Consider the following 20,369-nt stretch of genomic DNA (forward strand, 5'->3'; position numbering starts at 1 on the left):
TAGAATAGAACAGAGAGAGAAAAATAGAATAGAAAATAAATAGAATAGAAAGGAATAGAATAGAACAGAACAGAATAGAGAATAGAATAGAAAATAGAATAGAAAATAGAATAAAGAATAGAATAGAGAATAGAATAGATGAGAATAGATGAGAATAGAATAGAATAGAGAATAGAATAGAAAATAGAAAAGAATAGAATAGAAAATAGACTAGAATAGAAAATAGACTATAGAATAGAATAGAATAGAGAAAAGAAAATAGAAAATAGAAAATAGAGTAGAATAGTATAGTATAGTGAATAGAAAAGAAAATAGAAAATAGAGTAGAATAGTATAGTGAATAGAAAAGAAAATAGAGAATAGAATAGAATAGAATAGTGAATAGAATAGAAAATAGAGAACAGAACAGAACAGAACAGAATAGAATAGAATAGTTGAAAGAGATCTTGGAGGTCTTCTAGTCCAGCCCCCTGCTCAAGCAAAAAACCCCTATACCATTTCAGACAAATAGTTGTCCAGTCTCTTCTTAAAAACGTCCAGTGATGGAGCCCTCATGATTTCTGAAACTGTTCCACTGGTTAATAAAAAATAAGAATAGAATAGAAAATAAGGATAGGATAGGATAGAAAGAAAAGAAAAGAAAAAAGAAAAGAAGAGAATAGAAAATAGAATAGAAAATAAGCATAAAACAGAACAGAATAGAACAGAATTCTTTATTGGCCAAGTGTGATTAAACACACAAGGAATTTGTCTCCGGTACATAAGCTCTTAGTGTGCATACAACAATAGTGATTGATCATTATCATAGTCATTTAATATTAGAGATTTGGAAGGGACCTTGGAGTCCTTCTAGTCTCTTCTTAAAAACCTCCAGTAGTGGAGCACCCACGATTTCTGAAAATGTTCCACTGGTTAATTGTCTAAGTTGGAAGATCCTTCCTGGAAACGAAAAGAAAAATGGACAAAGTAATCCAAATCAGTTTCTGTTTTGCTGACTTGTAAAACCTCTGGGAGTTTTCGATGTCAGGGAGCATCCAGCTTTTCCTCAATACAGGTAGTCCTTCGACTTACGACCACAATCGAGCCCAAAACCTCTATTGCTAAGTGAAGCATTTGTTAAGTGAATTTTCTTGCCACAGTCATTAAGTCAGTCACCGTCGTTCTTCAGCTAGTAACACGCTTGCTCAGCGAATCTGGCTTCCCCTTTGACTTTGCTTGTCAGAAGGTCGCAAAAGGGGATCACGCGATCCTGGGACACTGCCACCGTCATAAATATGAGTCAGTTGCCAAGTATCCAAATTTTGATCGCATGACCATAGAGATGCTGCTGCGGTTCTAAGTGTGAAAAGGGGTTTTCAGTGCTGTTGCAACGTCAAACGGTCACTAAAACCGGACTGTTGTAAGTTGAGGATACCTGATGTGCATTATTATTTTTCCTTTTATTATTATTTTATTATATATATATTCTCTCTTTTAAAGGTAATGGAAGCAAAGACTGTGGCGATTCCAGCTCCTTGCTTCCTCCCGAGGGAGAGGAAACGGATCAAACTTCTCCTAGTAAGGTATGAGAAACTTCTGATAAAGAAATGCAAAAGAGAGGTTAAAGAAAATAGAATAGAATAGAACTTTTTATTGGCCAAGTGTGATTGGACACACAAGGAATTTGTCTTTGGTGCATATGCTCTCAGTGTACATAAAATATACCTTCATGAAGGTGCAACACTTACAACACTTAATGGTAGTCATAGGGTACAAATTTAACACTTAATGATACAACATTTAATGATAGTCATAGGTTACAAATAAGCAATCAGGAAAGGGTCCTTTGGAAAGAATTGGGCTGAAGGATGGAGCTGTCTAAAGCAGTGGTCTCCAACCTTGGCAACTTTAAGCCTGGAGGACTTCAACTCCCAGAGTTCCCCAGCAAAGCTCGCTGGGGAACTCTGGGAGTTGAAGTCCACCAGGCTTAAAGTTGCCAAGGTTGGAGACCCCTGGTCTAAAGCAGTGCCTGCCAAGCACAGGGCAGTGGGGCGTCGTTGAGGCTTTTGGCTGGGTGGCTGGTTGTGACTTGGGGGGGACAGGGGCATGATGCGGTACTCAGAAGTGTAGACCAGCTGTCTGCAAGGAGTATAAATCCTTCCGGTCCCCACCATCCAGTCAGAGCTGAAGAAGCTTCTTGGATGAGAAGCGAAACGTCTTCAAAGAAAAAAACCAGAAAGTCCAGTTGCCTCCTGACAAAAAGCACCTTTGGGAGAACTCTAGAGTTCATGCACTGACCTGGCTGCGATGCACCACATCGCAAAAAGGATGTTGTGTCCCACTCCTCCTCTGACGGCCGGGTCTGGGAAGTCTGTCTCAAGCGTGGCCACGAAGTCTCTGCAGCTTTGCCAAATTCCTGTCAGAGTTCTCAGGGCAGGCAGGAGTCCAAGGTGTGACTTCAGCAACCAGATTAGACTTTGCCTGACTCAAGGAATGCCAGAAAGCAGATCCTTTATATAGGCCATGGGGTGTGGCTCCATGACTCAGCACTTATCCAGGCCTACCCCTCCCTTCCTTTTGCTGACGTCGCCTCTCCATTCTCCGGAAGCGGGGATCTGTCCACGTTTTGTCAGCTGCCGGCAATTCTAGCTCGTGGCTGGCTTCTTGCTCACATGCTGTGGGGGGGGGGAGGTTTATTTGCTCAGTCTGTCTGGGCATGATGCCAGGACTGGGGGCTGGAGGCATGCCAGGCCATTCGTCTTCACTATCAGTCTCTGGCTGAGATAGCAGGAGATGGGAGGGGCCCGGCTGCGGAGAGGGGGGCGGACGAGGCACAACAACGGATAACCGTCTTAGTATAGGATTTGTGAATAGCTCTGTATTTGGCCAGAAGTACCTTCCGGTGGTCAGTTGGATTGGATCTGATGTGATCTTAAAAGTGTATAACCTTGGACTGTGCCTTTAATGATGAGTATGTGTTTGTACGTGCAAAGAGAAAAGGCAAATGTGGCTCTATCCCTCCGTCCCTCCTCCCTTCCTCTTCCCTCCTCCTTCCTTTCCTCCTTCCTTCCCTCCCTTCCTTCCTCCTTTCCTCCCTACTTCCTCCTTCCTTCCTCCCTCCCTCCTTTTTCTTTCCTCCTTCCTTCCCTCCTTCCTTCCTTCCCTCCCTTCCCTCCCTCCCTCCTTCCTTCCTTCCCTTCCTCCCTCCTTCCTTCCTCTTTTCCTCCCTTCTTTCTCCTCCCTTCTCTCCCTCCCTCTCTCCATACTTCCTTCCTCCTTTCCTCCCTCCTTCCTTCCTCCCTCCCTCCCTCCCTCTTTTCCTCCTTCCTTCCTTCCTTCTCTTCCCTTCCTTCCCTCCCTCCTTCCTTCCTCCTTCCCTCCTTCCCTCCCTCCCTCCCTCCCTTCATCCTTCCTTCCTCTCTCCCTCCCTCCATATTTCCTTCCTCATTTCCTCCTTCCTTCCTTTCTTCCGTTCCTCCATTCTTTCCTCTCTCCCTCCCTCCCATCCCTCCCTCCCTCTCCCCTTTCTGCATCCAGGGCCCTCTGTTACGCTTATCCTTGTCGCGTGTTATTCTGCAGGAATTATTAACCACGGAACGATCTGCATACTTGGGACCCTCTGCTCTGCCAGTGACTTTTTTCCCTTTTCTAGGATCTCGCGAACTTGAAAGACGCTGGTGTTTCGCTGAGTGTGGTTGAGCCCAGCCCGATCCATTCGGGTCAGCAGACCATGTTCTGGCAAGTCATGCAGGAGGAAGATGGGGATGCAGATTCTTTGGGTAAGGGTCCTGGAATTGGAAGGGTCCCTAGAAGACCTAAAGTCAAACCCCCTTCTCGGTGCAGGAACCACCGGAGCATCTCCGACAGATGGTCCTCCAACCAGATGGTCCGGGTTCAAGGACCTCTACCTCAAGGCAGGAGTGAAATGCTCCCGGTTTGGACCGGATCGGCTGATCCAGTAGTGATGGCGGCAGGTAGTTCGGAGAACCGGTAGCAAAAATCCCTTCCACCCCCCACCCCCACCCATGCCCAGCTGAGCCACGCGATCATCAGAGTCTTTTTTTAACTTTTAAAAGCAGCCAACCTCACCCGAAGAGGTTGTAAAAAAAGGCTTTTAAAAGTAAAAAAAAAAAGATTGTGCCCCACAGCTGATCACCCCACCCTGCGCACTGTTCTACTTACCCCAGGCCTCCTTTTGGCGTGCACTGCGCAGCCAGCAAACCGGTAGTAAACCGGTTCAGATTTTACCACTGTGTTCTGTCTCCTTCCCCACTTCAGACCCACGAGCTGGCCTTCAGCCAGTGGATTCACGGCTCTTATCAGTCCTGGCAGAGAAATCACAGCTGCCTGCCAAAGTTCAAACAAATGACTCATGTAGCAAGACTTTCAGCTCTTTTTGAAATGGTTCAGCTAAACTTTTGCTTCCCGTGGAGTGAGAGCAGTCCCAAAGCTCCTTATATATCCTGTGGGGTGGGGCTCCTGCCCCACCCTTCCTTTTGATGATGCCGCCTCTCTAATCTTCTGAAGCGCGGGTCAAGCCAAGCTTGATTACTATTATCAGCTGGGTCTGAAGGCGTAGGCTGGGGAAGGGAGGAATCAAGGGATGACGGCCTCATTACGTCCTCCGACCGGTCTGGTTCTGGCTTCTGGAGCTGAGCCAAAGGAATCAGTGCTCCCAAGGTAAGCCTTACCGGCCCTTCCCTCTCACTCTCGGAGTTACTTTCGGGCATGGGGCCAGGTTTGGGGGCTGGAGTCACAACACACTGCCTCAGGGATGTCAAACTCAATTTCACTGAGCGCTGCATCCGGGTTATGTTTGACCTCTGGGCTGGGATGGGTGTGGCCAGCTTGACGTCATTTGTGTTGGGAGCATTTGTGGCCCAAGCCCTCCGCCAGCAAAATAGGGCTCCCTAGCTCTGTTTTTGGCTGCGGTGGCCTCCTGCAACCCTCTGCCAGCAAAAACGGAGCTCAGGAAGGCTGTGCATAGCCCTCCCGAACTCCATTTTCGCTGGCACAGCCCTTGGGCCACCGCAGGTGCTCCTGACATGAGAGACGTCGAGCTGGCCACACCCAACCTGGCCATGGCCCCCCCCCTCCCGGGCCGCCCCAAGATCAAACGCAACCCTGATGCGGCCCTCAATGAAATCAAGTTTGACACCCCCTGCTCTACAGTTCCCGACTAGCTTAGCTGCTCATGGAAGCGATCGAGACCTAACTGAAATGACTGACGGGCAGGGGTGAAATATAATATTTGTTACTACCAGTTCTGTGGGTGTGGCTTGGTGGGGGGCGGTTAATGTGACTGGGTGGGCGTGGCCAACTTTTTTTTTTTTTTAACTTTTAAAAGCATTATTTCTACCACCTCTTCGGCTGAAGAGGTTGTAGAAAAAATGCTTTGAAAGGGTTCTGACGATCCCAGCTGAGTTGCCTGATCGCCAGAACCCTTTAAAAGCTTTCCCCCCCCCAGCCTCCTGAGCTGAAGAGCTTGTAGAAAAAATGCTTTGAAAAGGTTCTGACAATCCCAGCCAAGCCACGCGATCATCAGAGGCTTTTTTGTTTTTTTTACTTTTAAAAGTATTTTTTCTGCCGAAGAAAAAATGCTTTTAAAAGTAAGAAAAAACTTCTGATGATCGTGCAGCTCAGCTGGGCATGCGAGGGGAATGCGGGGTGGGGGGGGCAGGGATTTTTGCTACCGGTTGTCCGAACCACCCGCCACCATCGATATCGGATTGGGCAATCCGGTCCAAACCGGGAGCATTTCACTCCTGCTGATGGGCCTGGGAAGCTTAAGAATTCGCCAGAATTTGTACCCCAAATAATTTTCTGTTTCCCTTTCTCTTGAACCCTAAGAGGGACTCTTGGTGCCCAAACCAGACCTGGCTTCCAATCCAGAAGAAGAAGAAGAAGAAGAAGGGGAGCCGGTTTTCATCCAGTTTCCTGTTGAAAGTGAGAGAATTCCAAATCCCGAAACAGGTAAGAGAAAGGCTGTGTGTCAACCTTGCAAGAATCATTTCCTTGAACAAGCGGGAGAGCTTGCTAATTCTCCTAAATCAGCTTTATTTTTCTGGAGGTTTATTTCAAGTGTTTTAAGGCATTGTTTTAGCAAGAAAAGATGCCAGAGCAATGGACTCACAGTCAGTAGGACTCCACGGTAGTCCTTGAGTTACGATCACAATTGAGCCCCAAATTTATGTTGCTGAGCGAGACATTCGTTAAGGGAGTTTTTGCCCCGTTTTACAGACTTCCTTGCCGCAATTGTTAAGTTCATCACTGCAGTTGTTAACTTAGTAACACCGTTGTTAAGTGAATCCGGCTTCCCCATTGGACTTTGCTTGCCAAAGGGTCGGAAAAGGGGATCACGTGACCCCGGGACACCGCAGCCGTCATAAATATGAGCCAGTTGCCAAGTGGCTGAATTTTGATCCTGTGACCCTTGGCATAAGTGTTAAAAATGGTCAGAAGTCACATTTTTCGGGGCCATTTTAACTTCCCTCAATGAACTGTTTTCTATCAGTTTATTGAAAGTATTTATCTAAAGTAGTGAACGGTCGCTAAACAAACAGTTGTAAGTTGAGAACTACCTGTGTGTGTGTGTGTGTGTGTATATGTATATGTAGGTAGGTCGGTCTTTGGTTATTCGGGTTTTCTCCCGTGTAAAATTGGAAGTGTCTTGGCGACGTTTCGACGAAGTCTCATTCGTCATCTTCAGGCTTCAGCTTCGTGCTTCTGGGAGCAATTTTCCAATTTTACGTGGGAGAAAACCCGAATAACCAAAGACCTACATACAAACACCCGCGAAAACCTCAGAAAACATATATATATGTATATATTTTAAGGTTATGGTGCAAAAAGTCACATTGCGGGAAGAAAACAGGAAGAAATTTGCAATTCATTTGTCTTTGAATTTCACACAGCTTTGGAAAACTTTGTAGGATGTGTTGTTGAGGTGGCACTGTTTGCAAACAAAAGCACGCACAACATCCAGCCTTCCGTCAATAGGAAAATAAGGATCTAGATACGGGTCTGTTGTGGTGAAATTGTTTAGAGCATAACTCTGTCTGTAGGGGTTGAATGTCCATTTTGGCAAGATCTTGGGATGTTGGCTTTTGATAAGAGCACCTGTTAGGCCAAAAAAATAAATAAATCTTTAGATCTGCTTTGAGAGAGAGAGAGAGCAAAGACGAGATCCACAACATAGCCTGTGCTTTACTGTGAAGACTCTATCACCCATTACAATAAAAACAATATTTGACGTGTCATTGCTGAATCCCATTTCTCAATTGTTGTTCTGGTTTAAGGCGCATTTCCCTTAAGGGTGGTTGTTCTGAGCACCTGTTGCTTCATTAACCAAATGTATACGGCTGCCTGTCTAACAATGGCAAACGAACGTTAAAAACGAACGTCCCAAATTGGAGTTTAACCGATCGAAAATAAAAATAAATACCAAACCCAGGTGGGCACGCTCTTGCTCGGTTGGCATCCGCTTTTCCGCACCTGTCTCCTGTGACAATTTTGCCTTTCAATTTGCTCACCTGCCTTAGCTGTACCATGTCCCTGCTGACTTTTCACCCCTTCCGTCCAGCGCTTAAAAATACTCCCCCCCCCCCCAAAAAAAAGACTTCTACCTGCCATGCCAGAGTGAAACATGGCCTCGTTTTCTGTTCGTGTTCACCATTTTTCTCGACTTAGGACCCAAGGACTCTTCGCTTTCGAAGACGGCGCCCAGCCCGTCAGGAGGCGCCCAGTTCTCCCGGAACATCTCTTGTCCCCTCCGGGATTTCACAGGCTCCCACTGGAAGCATCCCCGCTGGACAGACGATGAAATCCAAGCTTTTATTGAGATCTGGGGGGACACATCTGTACAGCGAGCCCTCTTCTCAAACTACCGGACGGTCTCTCAGTTTGAGTGGATCTCGTGCCAGATGAAGGCTCGGGGTTACGACCGGAATTGGCTCCAGTGCCGGGAAAAAGCCAAACATCTCCGGAAAATCTACAAGGACTGCCTTGGCGGGCACAGCCACTGGGGAACTGGGAGGAGAGCGTGGCCTTTTTTCAACCAGCTGAATCAATTCCTGCGCGTTGAGCAGGAGCTGGTGGTTCCGCGGGAGATCGGGCGTAAGGAGGTCCAGCATCATCTCGTCGACCGCCGGCGCAAAAGAATGAGGAACCCGGCTGGTCTGGTGGCCAAACCTGCCCAGGTTCAAGTGGAGGTAGAAGCCCGTGAGCTGCAGACAAAGAAGCAGGCAAAACATCCCACTCGCTTGCCCAATGGGACGTCCCGCTCAGGTTTGTGTTCCTTCAGTGCTTTATCCATCCTTTCCCATTCGCTGATTGGCTCTCCTGTATATGCAAGGCAATCTTTTTATTTAGGATAGGATAGGACAGGACGGTAGGGTAGGGTAGAGTAGAGTAGAGTATAGAGTGTAGAGTAGAATAGAGTAGAGTATAGAGTGTAGAGTAGAATAGAGTAGAGTAGAGTATAGAGTGTAGAGTAGAGTAGAGTATAGAGTAGAGTAGAGTAGAGTGTAGAGTAGAGTAGAGTATAGAGTGTAGAGTAGAGTATAGAGTGTAGAGTAGAGTAGAGTGTAGAGTAGAGTAGAGTGTAGAGTAGAGGTGGAGTAGAGTATAGAGTGTAGAGTAGAGTAGAGTAGAGTGTAGAGTAGAGTAGAGTATAGAGAGTAGAGTAGAGTAGACTGTAGAGTAGAGTAGAGTAGAGTATAGAGTGTAGAGTAGAGTAGAGTATAGAGTGTAGAGTAGAGTAGAGTATAGAGTAGAGTAGAGTATAGAGTGTAGAGTAGTAGAGTGGAGTAGAGTGGGTGTAGAGTGGTATAGAGTGTAGAGTGGAGTAGAGTGTGAGTAGAGTGGAGTGGGTGTAGAGGTAGAGTAGAGTATAGAGTGTAGAGTGGAGTAGAGTGTAGAGTGAGTGTAGAGTGGGTAGAGTAGAGGTGGAGTAGAGGTATAGAGTGTGAGTAGAGTAGACTGTAGAGTAGAGTAGAGTGTAGAGTAGAGTAGAGTATAGAGTGTAGAGTAGAGTAGAGTAGAGTATAGAGTGTAGTGTAGAATAGAATAGAATAGAATAGAATAGAATAGAATAGAATAGAATAGAATAGAAGGGATCTTGGAGGTCTTCTAGTCCAGCCCCCTGCTCAAACAGGAAACCCTATACCATTCAGACAAATGGTTGTCCAATCTCTTCTTAAAAACCTCCAGTGATGGAGTGCCCACGATTTCTGAAACTGTTCCACTGGTTAGTAGAAAATAAGAATAAAATTGAAAATAAGAACAGAATAGAAAATAAGGATAGGATAGGATAGGATAGGATAGGATAGGATAGGATAGGATAGGACAGGATAGGAAATAGAAAAGAAAATAGAATAGAGAATAGAATAGAAAATAATAAGCATAGAACAGAACAGAATAGAACAGACTTCTTTATTGGCCAAGTGTGATTAGACACACAAGGAATTTGTCTCCGGTGCATAAGCTCTCAGTGTGCATACAACAATAGTGATTGATCATTATCATAGTCATTTACACAAAATCTATGCAGAAATAACTTCAGTTTATGCACAACACACACACACCATGCATTCACCTGTGCCCACCCCTTCCCTTTAGGGTACAGCTATTTATGCCATTACAGGTATCCTTCAGGTTACGACCGTCAAGCCTGACATTTCTGTTGCTCAGTGAGACAGTCGCTAAGTGAGTTTCCCCCCCATTTTACGACCTTTCTTGCCACATCTGTTAAGGGAATCGGTGCAGTGGTTAACTTAGTGACACGGTTGTTAAGCAAATCTGGCTTCCCCAATGATTTTGCTTGTCAGAAGATCACAATGACCCCGGGACTCTGCAGCTGTCACAAATATGAATCAGTTGTCAAGCATCCGAATGTCAGTCATGTGACTGTAAGGATACTGCGACGGTCATAAATATGACAAACAGCCATAAATCACATTTTACAATACCGTTGTAACTTTGAACGGCCACTAATTGAGCTGTTGTACGTCGACGATTACCTGCCGTTGTAAACAGCCACTTGCCATAACTGAAGATTTTTTTTGCATGTGACCCTTGTCAAAAACACACCTATGTTCTATGTATTTGATTTGTTAGATTTTTATCCCACCTTTTGTCTAGAAGTGTACAGGTAGTCCTCAATTTACGACCGCTCACTCAAAGTTATGGCAGACCTCCCCGGGATTATTTATGACCCGGTTTCAGAGATCCAGTGGTCACTTCCTGTCACAGGATCCCATTTTGGGCATTCAGCAAGCATTTTTGTAATAATAACCATGTTATTATTATAGACGTGTTATAAATAATAGGCCTGTTTTGACCCAGGCCCAAGTAGGTAGTAGTAGACGCAGTCAGTTCAAAAACAGACAGACTTTATTAGAACAGCTGAGAATTAACTCATTCTCAGCGTCGTCCAAACTAAATCAAAGCAAATCCTTCATAACACAATTCGTCAGTCTTATCACCAACCTTGGTCTATTGTGGCAAACTGCCAAAGGCTTTTCTTGGCAAAAGTTCAAAAGCAGAAGATGCCAACAAGAAATAAATGCAGCAAGACAAGGAGCAGACCTGTCAACGTTGTTTTCCAAAAAAGAGCCCAAACGCCATTGCTGGTCTTTTAAGCCTCATGGGAGGGGCCAATCATCTCTTGGCCTTACTCCCGAGTCGTCCTCTTTGCTTGAGCTGCTCTTGCCTTCTGGCAGCTCTTCTCATATGTGCATTAGGAACAGGCTCCTCCTGTTCCTCTGCCTCGTTACTGTCAGGCTCTGGAGTCTGCACATCACTCCCTGATGGCTCTGGCCCCATTTCTGCCTCCGACGCAGAGCCCTCATCCGGGCCTTCCCCAGCCTCCAGGACTGGCCCATGTTCTTCCTCAGCCTCATCGCTGTCTGACTCCATTGCCAGCTCCGCAGGCTGCTGGCGGACCACAACAAGGCCATGTTTATCCCGTTTGCACCATTCTGTAGTCACGTGACAATATTTTAGGACATTTTTGCCAAAAACTTTGACATTTTTAAAATTATTATTACAAAAATGCCCCATAATGACCAAATTGATTCAGTTAAGGACGATGGCATTTGCTTAACGACTGCACCATTCGCTTGACAAGCCATCACAGAAAAGGTGGTAAAATCAGGGCAGTCACATTGGTGACCTGTTTTATGGCCATCATGACTTATGACCATAATGGGTGGGCTTCCATTACAGCTATAAATTGAGGAATAGCTGTAATGCATGAGGTAGGAGAGGCTGAGGAGTTGGGGGATGATCGCAGGTTCTCCAGGGAGCCTGATTCAGGGTGGGGGCAAGAGCAGAAGTTGGCCCTTCCATTCCTAAATCCAGGCTTTTCGTACTTCTCCACACTGGTCTGGGTCTGGGGGTGGGGGATTGGCTCAGAGCCCTCCAGGGAACTTCTTTTTTAAAAAAAATAGTTTATAATATATAATACAAAAGTAAAGGTAAAGATTCCCCTCCCACATACCGTGTTTCCCCGAAAATAAGACTTTGTCTTATGTTTTTTTGAACCCTGAAATAAGCACTTGGCCCTATTGCCATGCGCTCAAAAGCCCAGTTGGGCTTATTATCTCATTTTGGGGGAAAACAAGGTATGTGCTAGTCGTTCCCAACTCTAGGGGGCAGTGCTCATCTTCATTTCAAAGCCAAAGAGCCAGTGCTGTCCAAAGATGTCCTCCGTGGTCATGTGGCCAGCATGACTCAACGCCAAAGGTGCACAGAACGCTGTTATCTTCCCACCAAAGGGGGTTCCTATTTTTCTACTTGCGTGTTTTTTACATGCTTTCAAACTGCTACCGTGTTTCCTCGAAAACAAGACATGTCTGGATAGTAAGCCCAATCGGGCTTTTCAGCGCATGTGATAATATAAGCCACTCCCCGCAAAATAAGCCCTCACCACGAACTACTTACACGCATGCAAAGACGGTCCCGCCATTTCCTCTGGTTGCTTGCCACGCAACCAAAATGAGTTGAGGGGTTTCGGCGGGAAGGGAGGGATATACCCTCTCCTCCCTGTTCTCCACACTGGCCGAGCGGCCCAACATGTCCCGTCCCACCCCAATGGCAACAGCAGCCTGGCTGCTTCCCTTCCCCGCCCCCTTTATCGAGAGGGGTGGCAGGTGGGGCAGGGGAAAAACATAATAACAGAGTTGGAAAGGACCTTAGAGGTCTTCTAATCCCCTGCCCAGGCGGTTGCCGGGCATGACAGGGCTCCTGCCCTTTGCTTAGCCACCCGCCCTCTTTAGGGATGCAATTTGGGGGTGGCAGGTGAGACGGGCGAGAAGTGGGATACAGGTCTCACCTTTCAAGTTCTGTCGCATTCCTCGCCGTTGAGTCCAGGGAAACACGCTGTAAAAGCAACCCTTCTCGTGAGTTCAGTCAAACTTCTCGAACTTGCGAGAAGGTGTTCTTTTACAGCGTGTTTCCCTGGACACAACAGTGAGGAACGCGATGGAGCGGGAAAGGTAAGACGCATGTCCCACTTCTCACCCGCCCCACCTATTGTGACCCAGGCCCAAGTAGGTAGTAGGAAATTCAGTCAGTGTAAAAACAAACTGAGCTGAGAATTACTTCATTCCCAGCGTAGTCCAACTAAAAGCAAATTCCTCCCAACACAAATTCCTCAATCCTATCACCAACCTTGGTCCAATTAGGCAAATTGCCAAAGGCCTTTCTTGGCAAATGTTCAGAAGTCACCGTTACAAAAATAAATGCAAGAAGACGAAGCTACCAACATTGTTTTCCAGCAAAGAGCCCAAACATTGTTGCTGGTCTTTTAAGCCTTATGGGAGGGGCCAATCATCTCTTGGCCCTACTCCCGAGTTGTCTTCTTTGCTTGAGCTGCTCTTGCCTTCTGGTAGCTCTTCTCATGCGTGCATTAGGAACAGGCTCCTCCTGTTCCTCTACCTCACTACTATCAGTCTCTGGAGTCCGCACCTCACTCCCTGATGGCCCCGGCCCCACCTCAGCCTCATCACTGTCCGACTCCGTTGCCAGCTCCACAGGCTGCTGGCGGACCACAACAGGGAGGGTCAACATAACCGTCAGAGAGAACTGGTTCGCTCTCAGCTCACCATCGTCACTAAACAAATTCCTCAGTCCTATCACCAACCTTGGTCCATTAGGCCCTGTTCCTCTGCCTCACTACTATCAGTCTTTGGAGGCTCTGGAATCCGCACCTCACTCCCCGATGGCCCTGGCCCCACCTCTGCCTCCGACGCAGAGCCCTCATCCTGGCCTTCCCCAGCCTCTAGGACCAGCTCATGTTCTTCCTCAGCCTCATCGCTGTCCGACTTCGTTGCCAGCTCCGCAGGCTGTTGGCAGACCACAACACTACCTGCCACCCCCAAAATAACAACACACTTATTAATTGGTAATGCCCCAATTTTTTCCCATCTCCAGCTACTAGTACCCTAACCCTACTTCTGTAGTTCAAGGGAGACTAAACGTGAGTCTTCTAATCCCGCACTAATCCTGCTTCTATGGCTGAGGGTGGAATAGAATAGGAGTCTCTGCACATGTAATTCTGGACTGGACTGGACTGGACTGGACTGGACAGAACAGAACAGAACAGAACAGCACAGCACAGTTGGAAGGGACCTTGGAGGTCTTCTAATCCAGCCCCCTGCTCAGGCAGGAAACCCTATGCTATTTCAGACAAATGGTTATCCAATCTCTTCTTGAAAACTTCCAGTGTTGGAGCATTCACAACTTCTGCAGGCAAGTTGTTCCACTGATTAATTGTTCTCACTGTCAGGAAATTTCTCCTTAGTTCTAGGTTGCTTCTTTCTTTGATCAGTTTCCACCCATTGCTTCTTGTCCTGCCTTCAGGGGCTTTGGAGAATAGCTTGACTCCCTCTTCTTTGGGGCAACAGTTAAAACAATCAGTGGAACAACTTGCCTCCAGAAGTTGTGAATTCTCCAGCATTGGAAGTTTGTAAAAAAAAGAGATTGGAAAGCCATTTGTCTGAAAGGGTATAGAGCAGAGGTCTTCAACCTTGGCAGCTTAAAGACTGGTGGACTTCAACTCCCAGAATTCTCCAGCCAGCAAAGCTGAATTCTGGGAGTTGAAGTCCACCAGTCTTACAGCTGCCAAGGTTGAAGACCTCTGGTGTAGAGCAAAGATGTCGAACTCAATTTCATTGAGGGTTCGTATCAGGGTTGTGTTTGATCTCGTGTGTGTGGGTGGGTGGGTGGAGGGCAGCATGGCCACTGTGGATGTCGCCAGCTTGACATCACTCCTGTCTGGGGTGCCTGTGGGGGCCCAAGCGCTCTGCCAGCGAAAACCGGTTCCTGCAACTCTCCGCCAGCGAAAACAGAGTTCAGGAAAGCCGTACCGTTTTTGCTGGCAGAGGTACTGTCGGCCAGTGTTTCGCTCTTTCCAGGGCAGCCCCGCAGGCCAGATCTAAGCACCCTGCGGGTCGGATGTGGCCTGCGGGCCTTGAGTTTGACACCCCTGGTATCCTGCCTGAGGAGGGGGTTGGATTAGAAGACCTTCAAGGTCCCTTCCAACTCTTGTTATTCTGCAGGACTTACCTGTGTAGGTTTATCATCCTATTTAGAGTATGCCCTTCCTGTAAATGAAATATATAGAAGAGAATATTTGTAGCTCAGGGTTGAATTGTGGGGTCCTGGGTACTCTCTGAGCATGGAGGTTTTCTTGTAGACGTTTCATACCAAACTAGATAACGTCGTCAGTGCACTGATGATGTTACTGTCAGGGTTCCAAGGAAGACCCCCAACGAAATAAAGCTCTGAGGCTTGAGGTTCCTCAAAGTTCCAATTTATTAGAGATGTCATGTTGGCACAGTTGGGAAAACCCGAAACTGAAAGCTTCCAGGTTTTCCACACCCAGTTGACAGTTCACAACCCTGCCCCACACCCACAAGTTCATCACATTGTCCAATCAACTTTTCATACTCAATTGGATACAATCTTCAGGTGGTCTCTATCAGACGCAGGCAAAAGTCCTTGAATACGGAATGTTGTTATGACTAACTTTCTACCGCTCCAACAACAACCCCCTCCCAACTTCAACAGCTAAAATATGTGGCAGTTAAGAAGCAAAAATGAAAATTGCCTTCCAAAACCGACAGTTACTTTGTTTGGTAATAAAATGTCTAAAGAAAACCACTAAGCTCAGAAATTGTGTCTGTTTCCAGGCTGGTTATCTTAGGCTTTTTCACAATATTGTTGGCAACACGTTCCTTCTTAAAAACCCAGACGAAGCAGCTGCATTCATGCCATCACACCTAGTTGTGTATTTTTCCCTTGAAAGGCCAGGAAAAAGCTGATGCTTGCACACATATATACAATTCTCTGCCCAAGATCCACACTTACTCCTTTAAGACGCCGGTGTTTCTCTTTTCCTTCCTCACAGGAAGCCAAAAGCCGCCACTGACAAATGCCGAACGGATGAGAAACATTCGCAAGTCCTGGCAGGAAAGGAAAGCGCACGTCAGTCAAGCCCGAGGCGGAATTGGGGACTCTGCGACGGGAAGCCCTCTCAAGGACCCAGCCCTGCCGGGGTCCCACAAGGCCGACCCGGCACCCTCGAGTGAAATTGAGAAGGCATGGGAAGAGTGCGAAAGGAAAGCGGTGGAAAAGCTGGAAGGCTACTTACGTGAGAAAGGCTGGAAACTTCAAACCGGGCACTCGAGCCGGACCGGAATTCTCCAGGATGTCTTGTCCATCGTTTGCAAGGGCCGTACGGCTCCATCTCTGCCCGTTCTTACTTCCCCTGCCCAAGAGCCCCCTTTTTCTTCCCCGACGCCCCGTTCTGAAACATCGACAGAGTCCCAAATCTCAGCGGAGCCGTGCAAAAATTCAGAGGCCCCTTCGGCCTCTTCTCCTCCTCCTCTTCCTCCTCTTCCTCTTCCTCCTTCTTCTCAGGGCGGCTTGTCGGACAGAAGCATTCGCCTGAAAAGGAAGCGTTCTCTGCCGGCACGGTTTCAGTGCTGACCTTGTTTTATTCCCTTTGCGGGTTCGTGCGTCAGCTGGTTAGTTGGCTCACACCCTCCTCAGGGTTTGGGCTTGGATGTTTTGCCCTTTCTTCCTTTACAATCGTAGAATCGAACAAGGTGTGTTAGATGCTGGCTCCTCCACGACAAAACAAATCCGAAATAAAACTTCATTGCCCGTTTGATGAGCCGCAGTGGTTAGAATGCAGTACTGCAGGCTCATTCTGCCAACTGCCAGCAGTTCAATTCAAGGTTGACTCAGCCTTCCGTCCTTCCAAGGTCGTTAAAATGAGGACATCGATTGTTGGGGCAATAGGCTGATTCTGTAAACCGCTTAGAGACGGCTGTGAAGCACTGTGAAGCGGTATACAAGTCTATTGCTATCTTGGCCATTTCTGTAGGGTTGGTGAGATTTGGACTGCTATGAGCCATGGTGGTGCAGCGGTTAGAATGCAGTATTGCAGGCTAACTCTGCTGACTGCCAGGGGTTCGATCCTCACCGGCTCAAGGTTGAGTCAGCCTTCTATCCTTCCGAGGTCGGTAAAATGAGGACCCAGATTGCTGGTGGGGGAAATGCTGACTCTGTAAACCGCTTAGAGAGGGCTGTAAAACACTGAAGCGATATATAAGTCTAAGTGCTAATGCTATTGGGGACAGTGAGGAGTTTGGGGTTGTCAGTAATTTCCTGACAGGACACAGCAGCCTTCCTGGAATCCATGCAGGGTATCGGGATCAGCTCTGCAGTTCTGTTAATTTTTTTTTTTTTTTCAGTTTACTGAATTTTTACGCCATCAAACTCCCAGTGAGTCAGGGTGATTTAATTCGGCGTTTTTGTTTTTTTTAAAAAAGTAACAGTCAGTATAAGGAGCACAACTGGTTTAACTTGTCTGTTATAATTGCAGTTACAACAGACAAATAAATCTGCTTTCTTGATACGGGATAAATCAAGTTAATATCTTGAAAACTGGTAGCTCCTAGTAGTCTTCAACTTACAGCCATTCGTTTACCAACTGTTTGGACTTAAAATGACACTGAAATGGGGACTTACAACTGGTAAATGTATGATTTTTGTAGCGTCCCCACGGTCACATGATCCAACTTGGCCACTGTCATGGGATCACGTGATTGCCATTTATGACTTTCCCAGCCGGCTTACGACAAGCCCAAGTCAATGCGGGAAGCCAGATTCGTTTAACGGCTGTATGGTTCACTTTACAACTGCAGTGATTCAATGAACAGCCATAGTAAAAGCACTAAAAAAAAAACGGCACAACTCGTTTTCAGTGCCTTGCTTAAGCAGTAGCAATTCTGGCCTCAATTTGGGGTCATAAGTTGAGGACTACCCAGAGAAGGGCGTTCTCAGTTTTCAACGTTTTTCCTCAAAAAAATTTTTTTTGAAATGAATTACCGTATTTTTTCGGATTATAAATTGCACTTTTTTGTCTCCCAAACGGGGTGAAAATTCCTGTGCGTCTTATAGACTGAATATTGCCAGCCTTTTTTTTTTTTGCCTCTGCACACCTCATTTTCGGGGTATTTTCCAGCCTGTTTTCAAGGCTTATTTTTACCTCGAAATGGGACCAAAAAAAGCCTCGAAAAAGGGCCGAAAAAAGCCTCGAAAACAGGCTGAAAACAAGCCTCAAAAACGGGTTGGAAAGAGCCTCAAAAACAGGCCGAAAAAAAGCCCCAAAATGGGCCGAAAAAAGGCCCAAAAGAAGGGAGGCCAAAAACCATTTTTTGTTCTTTTCCCCTTCTAAATTTATAGTCCGAAAAATACAGTACTAGCTTCTAAATGTGCCAGGAGTCAGCCATTTGTTAAGGGCCGGATGCTGCCCCTCCTCTGTTTCCACAGGCGCATCTGACAGATGCACCAGCCGAGGAGCACAACAGCTGTCGGATGGTGCCATCTTACCGATGATAGGGTGCCCCACCTGTCACACTTAATGACCGTTGCCGTATCTCCATGGTCATGTGATTTATATTCAGATGCTTGGCAACTGACTCATATTTATGATGGTTGTGTTGTGTCTTGCCCGCTCTCACCGCAGCCGGGGTCTTCTTATCTGCTTCCGAACGCTGAGGAATGTCCTAGTATGCCTCCCGGCCCCAGCCCTGGCTCCATGCCCAAGCAGGCTGCAGAGGAGGGAGCATCCCCCGGCCCCAGCCCTGGCTCCATGCCCAGGCAAACGGAGCAACTAGACCCCTCCCCCTCCCCCACAGCATGTGAGCCTGAGGAAGGTCAATTACCAACAGCTGCAGACTGGAGTGACCCTCGCTTCAGAAGAATGGATAGGCGGAGGCAACAGAAGGAAGGGAGGGGCAGGCCTGGATAAGTGCTGAGTCATGGAGCCACACTCCATGGCCTATATAAAGGATCTGCTTTCTGGCATTCTCTGAGTCAGGCAAAGTCTAAACATATCTTGCTGAAGTCACTTTCTGGTCTCCTGCCTGCTCTGAGGACTTTGCTAGGACTTTGGGCAGAGCTGCAGAGGCAAGCCTGATTCGGATTTCCCTGACCCAGCCGTCAGCGGAGGAGTGGGACACGACAGGTTGCAGTGTCCCCAAAAGCGATCCCCTTTCGCGACCTGACCAGGAAAGTCAACGGGGAAGCCAGATTCACTCTACAACCCTGTGACTCGTTTAACAACTGCAGTGATTCACTTAGCAAATGTGGCAAGAAAAGTCGTCAAATGAAGCAAAGCTCACTTAACGCGCATTTCTCACTTAGCAACATGAATCCTGGGCTCAATTGTGGTCGTAAGTCGAGAACGCCCTGTATTTAGGACAGTTGCAGAATCCTGAGGTAACATTTGTGACCTACCGGGGCAACTTTCAACAAGCCAAAACAATGGGGAAAGCAAATAGGCTGTAAAATTGGGCGCGACTCACTTAACAACCGCATCACTTAGCAACAGAATTCTTACCCTGATTGTGGTCAAAAGTAGAGGACTTCCTGTGAAAAAGATCTTATCCACAGGGCCTTTCGGGATGAAAATCATGGGAGTTTGGTAGGTTGGCGACAGCCCTTTCATTTTTTTTCTTTGTAGGCAAGTGTCTCATATTTATGACTGTTGTGATGTGCTGGGGACACATGATCCCCTTTTACGACCTTTTGAGGAGCAAAACCAATGGGGAAGCCAGATTCACTTAACAACTGTGACAGGAACGGTTGTAAAACGGGGCAAGCTTAACCAATGTCTCACTTGGGCCTCTGGTGGCTCAACAGGCTAATGCAGTCTGTTATTAAACACAGCTGCCTGCAATTACTGCAGGTTCAAGTCCCACCAGGCCCAAGGTTGACTCAGCCTTCCATCCTTTATAAGGTAGGTAAAATGAGGACCCAGATTGTTGAGGGCAATAAGTTGACTTTGTATATAATATACAAAAGGATGAAGACTATTGCTTGACATAGTGTAAGCCGCCCTGAGTCTTCGGAGAAGGGCGGGATATAAATGCAAATTAAAACAACAACAACAACAACTTAACAACAGAAATGTTGGGTCCAATTGTCATAAATTGAGGATTTCCTGTATCTTGAATGCTTGGCAAGTTGAAGATGTGTAGACTTCAACTCCCAGAATTCCCCAGCCAGCATGAATAAAATGTGCAGGGATACCTCCGGTACCGTGTTAGTTAATGCAAGTGAAGCAGTTGATAAATGAATCTGGCTTCCGTCCCCATTGATTTTGCTCGTCGAAAGGTCGCAAAAGGGGATTACATGACCTTGGGACAGAGCAACAGTCGTAAGTGTGAACCAGTCGCCAAGCATCTGAATTTTGATCACATGATCGTGGGGATGCACTAAGGCAGCGGTTCTCAACCTGTGAGTCGGGACCCCGTTGGGGGTCGAATGACAATTTGCCAGGGGTCGCCTAAGACCATCGGAAATATGGGAAGTATACTTGCGAGTCGAAGAATCGCATTCCAATGTTTGACTCCACAAGCCAGCTGCAGGCTCTTCAAATCGCTAGCCGAATTCGGCTTCAGGCGCGATGAATTAAAAAAGAGAGAAATCTTTGCTCTGATGTCTCCCTCTCAAGCCAGCTGCAATCGCTCCCAATCGCTAGCCTAATCTGGCTTCAGGCGCCATAAACTTAATAGGGGTCTCCGCTTTAATGCCTCCGTCCTCAAGGCAATCGCAAGCAGTTCATATCACTAGCCAATACGGCTTCAGGCGTGATAAATTCAAAACGAAAATAATTTTATGGTTGGGGTCGCCACATCGTGGGGAATTGTATTAAAGGGGTCACAGCACTATGAAGGTTGAGAACCACTGCACTAAGGGGTCTGCAAACATGGCTCTTTTAAGACTTGTGGACTTCAACTCCCAGAGTTCCTCAGCCAGCAAAGCTGGCTGAGGAACTCTGGGAATGGAAGTCCACAAGTCTTAAAAGAGCC

The 20,369-nt window shown here is 46.9% G+C and overlaps 1 protein-coding gene across 4 annotated transcripts in view; it reads left to right on the top strand.

The window, feature by feature from the left end:
* Positions 1 to 20,369, top strand: part of LOC131192690 (zinc finger and SCAN domain-containing protein 12-like) — a 36,404-nt gene that overhangs the window by 9,104 nt on the left and 6,931 nt on the right. The window contains exons 4-8 of one of the 4 annotated variants that reach the window (XR_009153777.1): positions 1,480 to 1,562; positions 3,632 to 3,758; positions 5,830 to 5,952; positions 7,669 to 8,265; positions 15,392 to 20,233. Coding sequence is in view for 3 of the 4 variants with exons in the window: in XM_058172090.1 (XP_058028073.1) it covers positions 1,480 to 1,562; positions 3,632 to 3,758; positions 5,830 to 5,952; positions 7,669 to 8,265; positions 15,392 to 15,972 (1,511 nt within the window). In the remaining variant the exon portion in view is untranslated. Of the gene's footprint in view, positions 1 to 1,479; positions 1,563 to 3,631; positions 3,759 to 5,829; positions 5,953 to 7,668; positions 8,266 to 15,391; positions 20,332 to 20,369 lie in introns of those variants that run through there. The other 3 variants (XM_058172090.1, XM_058172089.1, XM_058172091.1) reach the window with 3 other exon arrangements.

Source organism: Ahaetulla prasina, chromosome 2 (assembly GCF_028640845.1).
Source record: "Ahaetulla prasina isolate Xishuangbanna chromosome 2, ASM2864084v1, whole genome shotgun sequence".
NCBI lineage: Eukaryota > Metazoa > Chordata > Lepidosauria > Squamata > Colubridae > Ahaetulla > Ahaetulla prasina.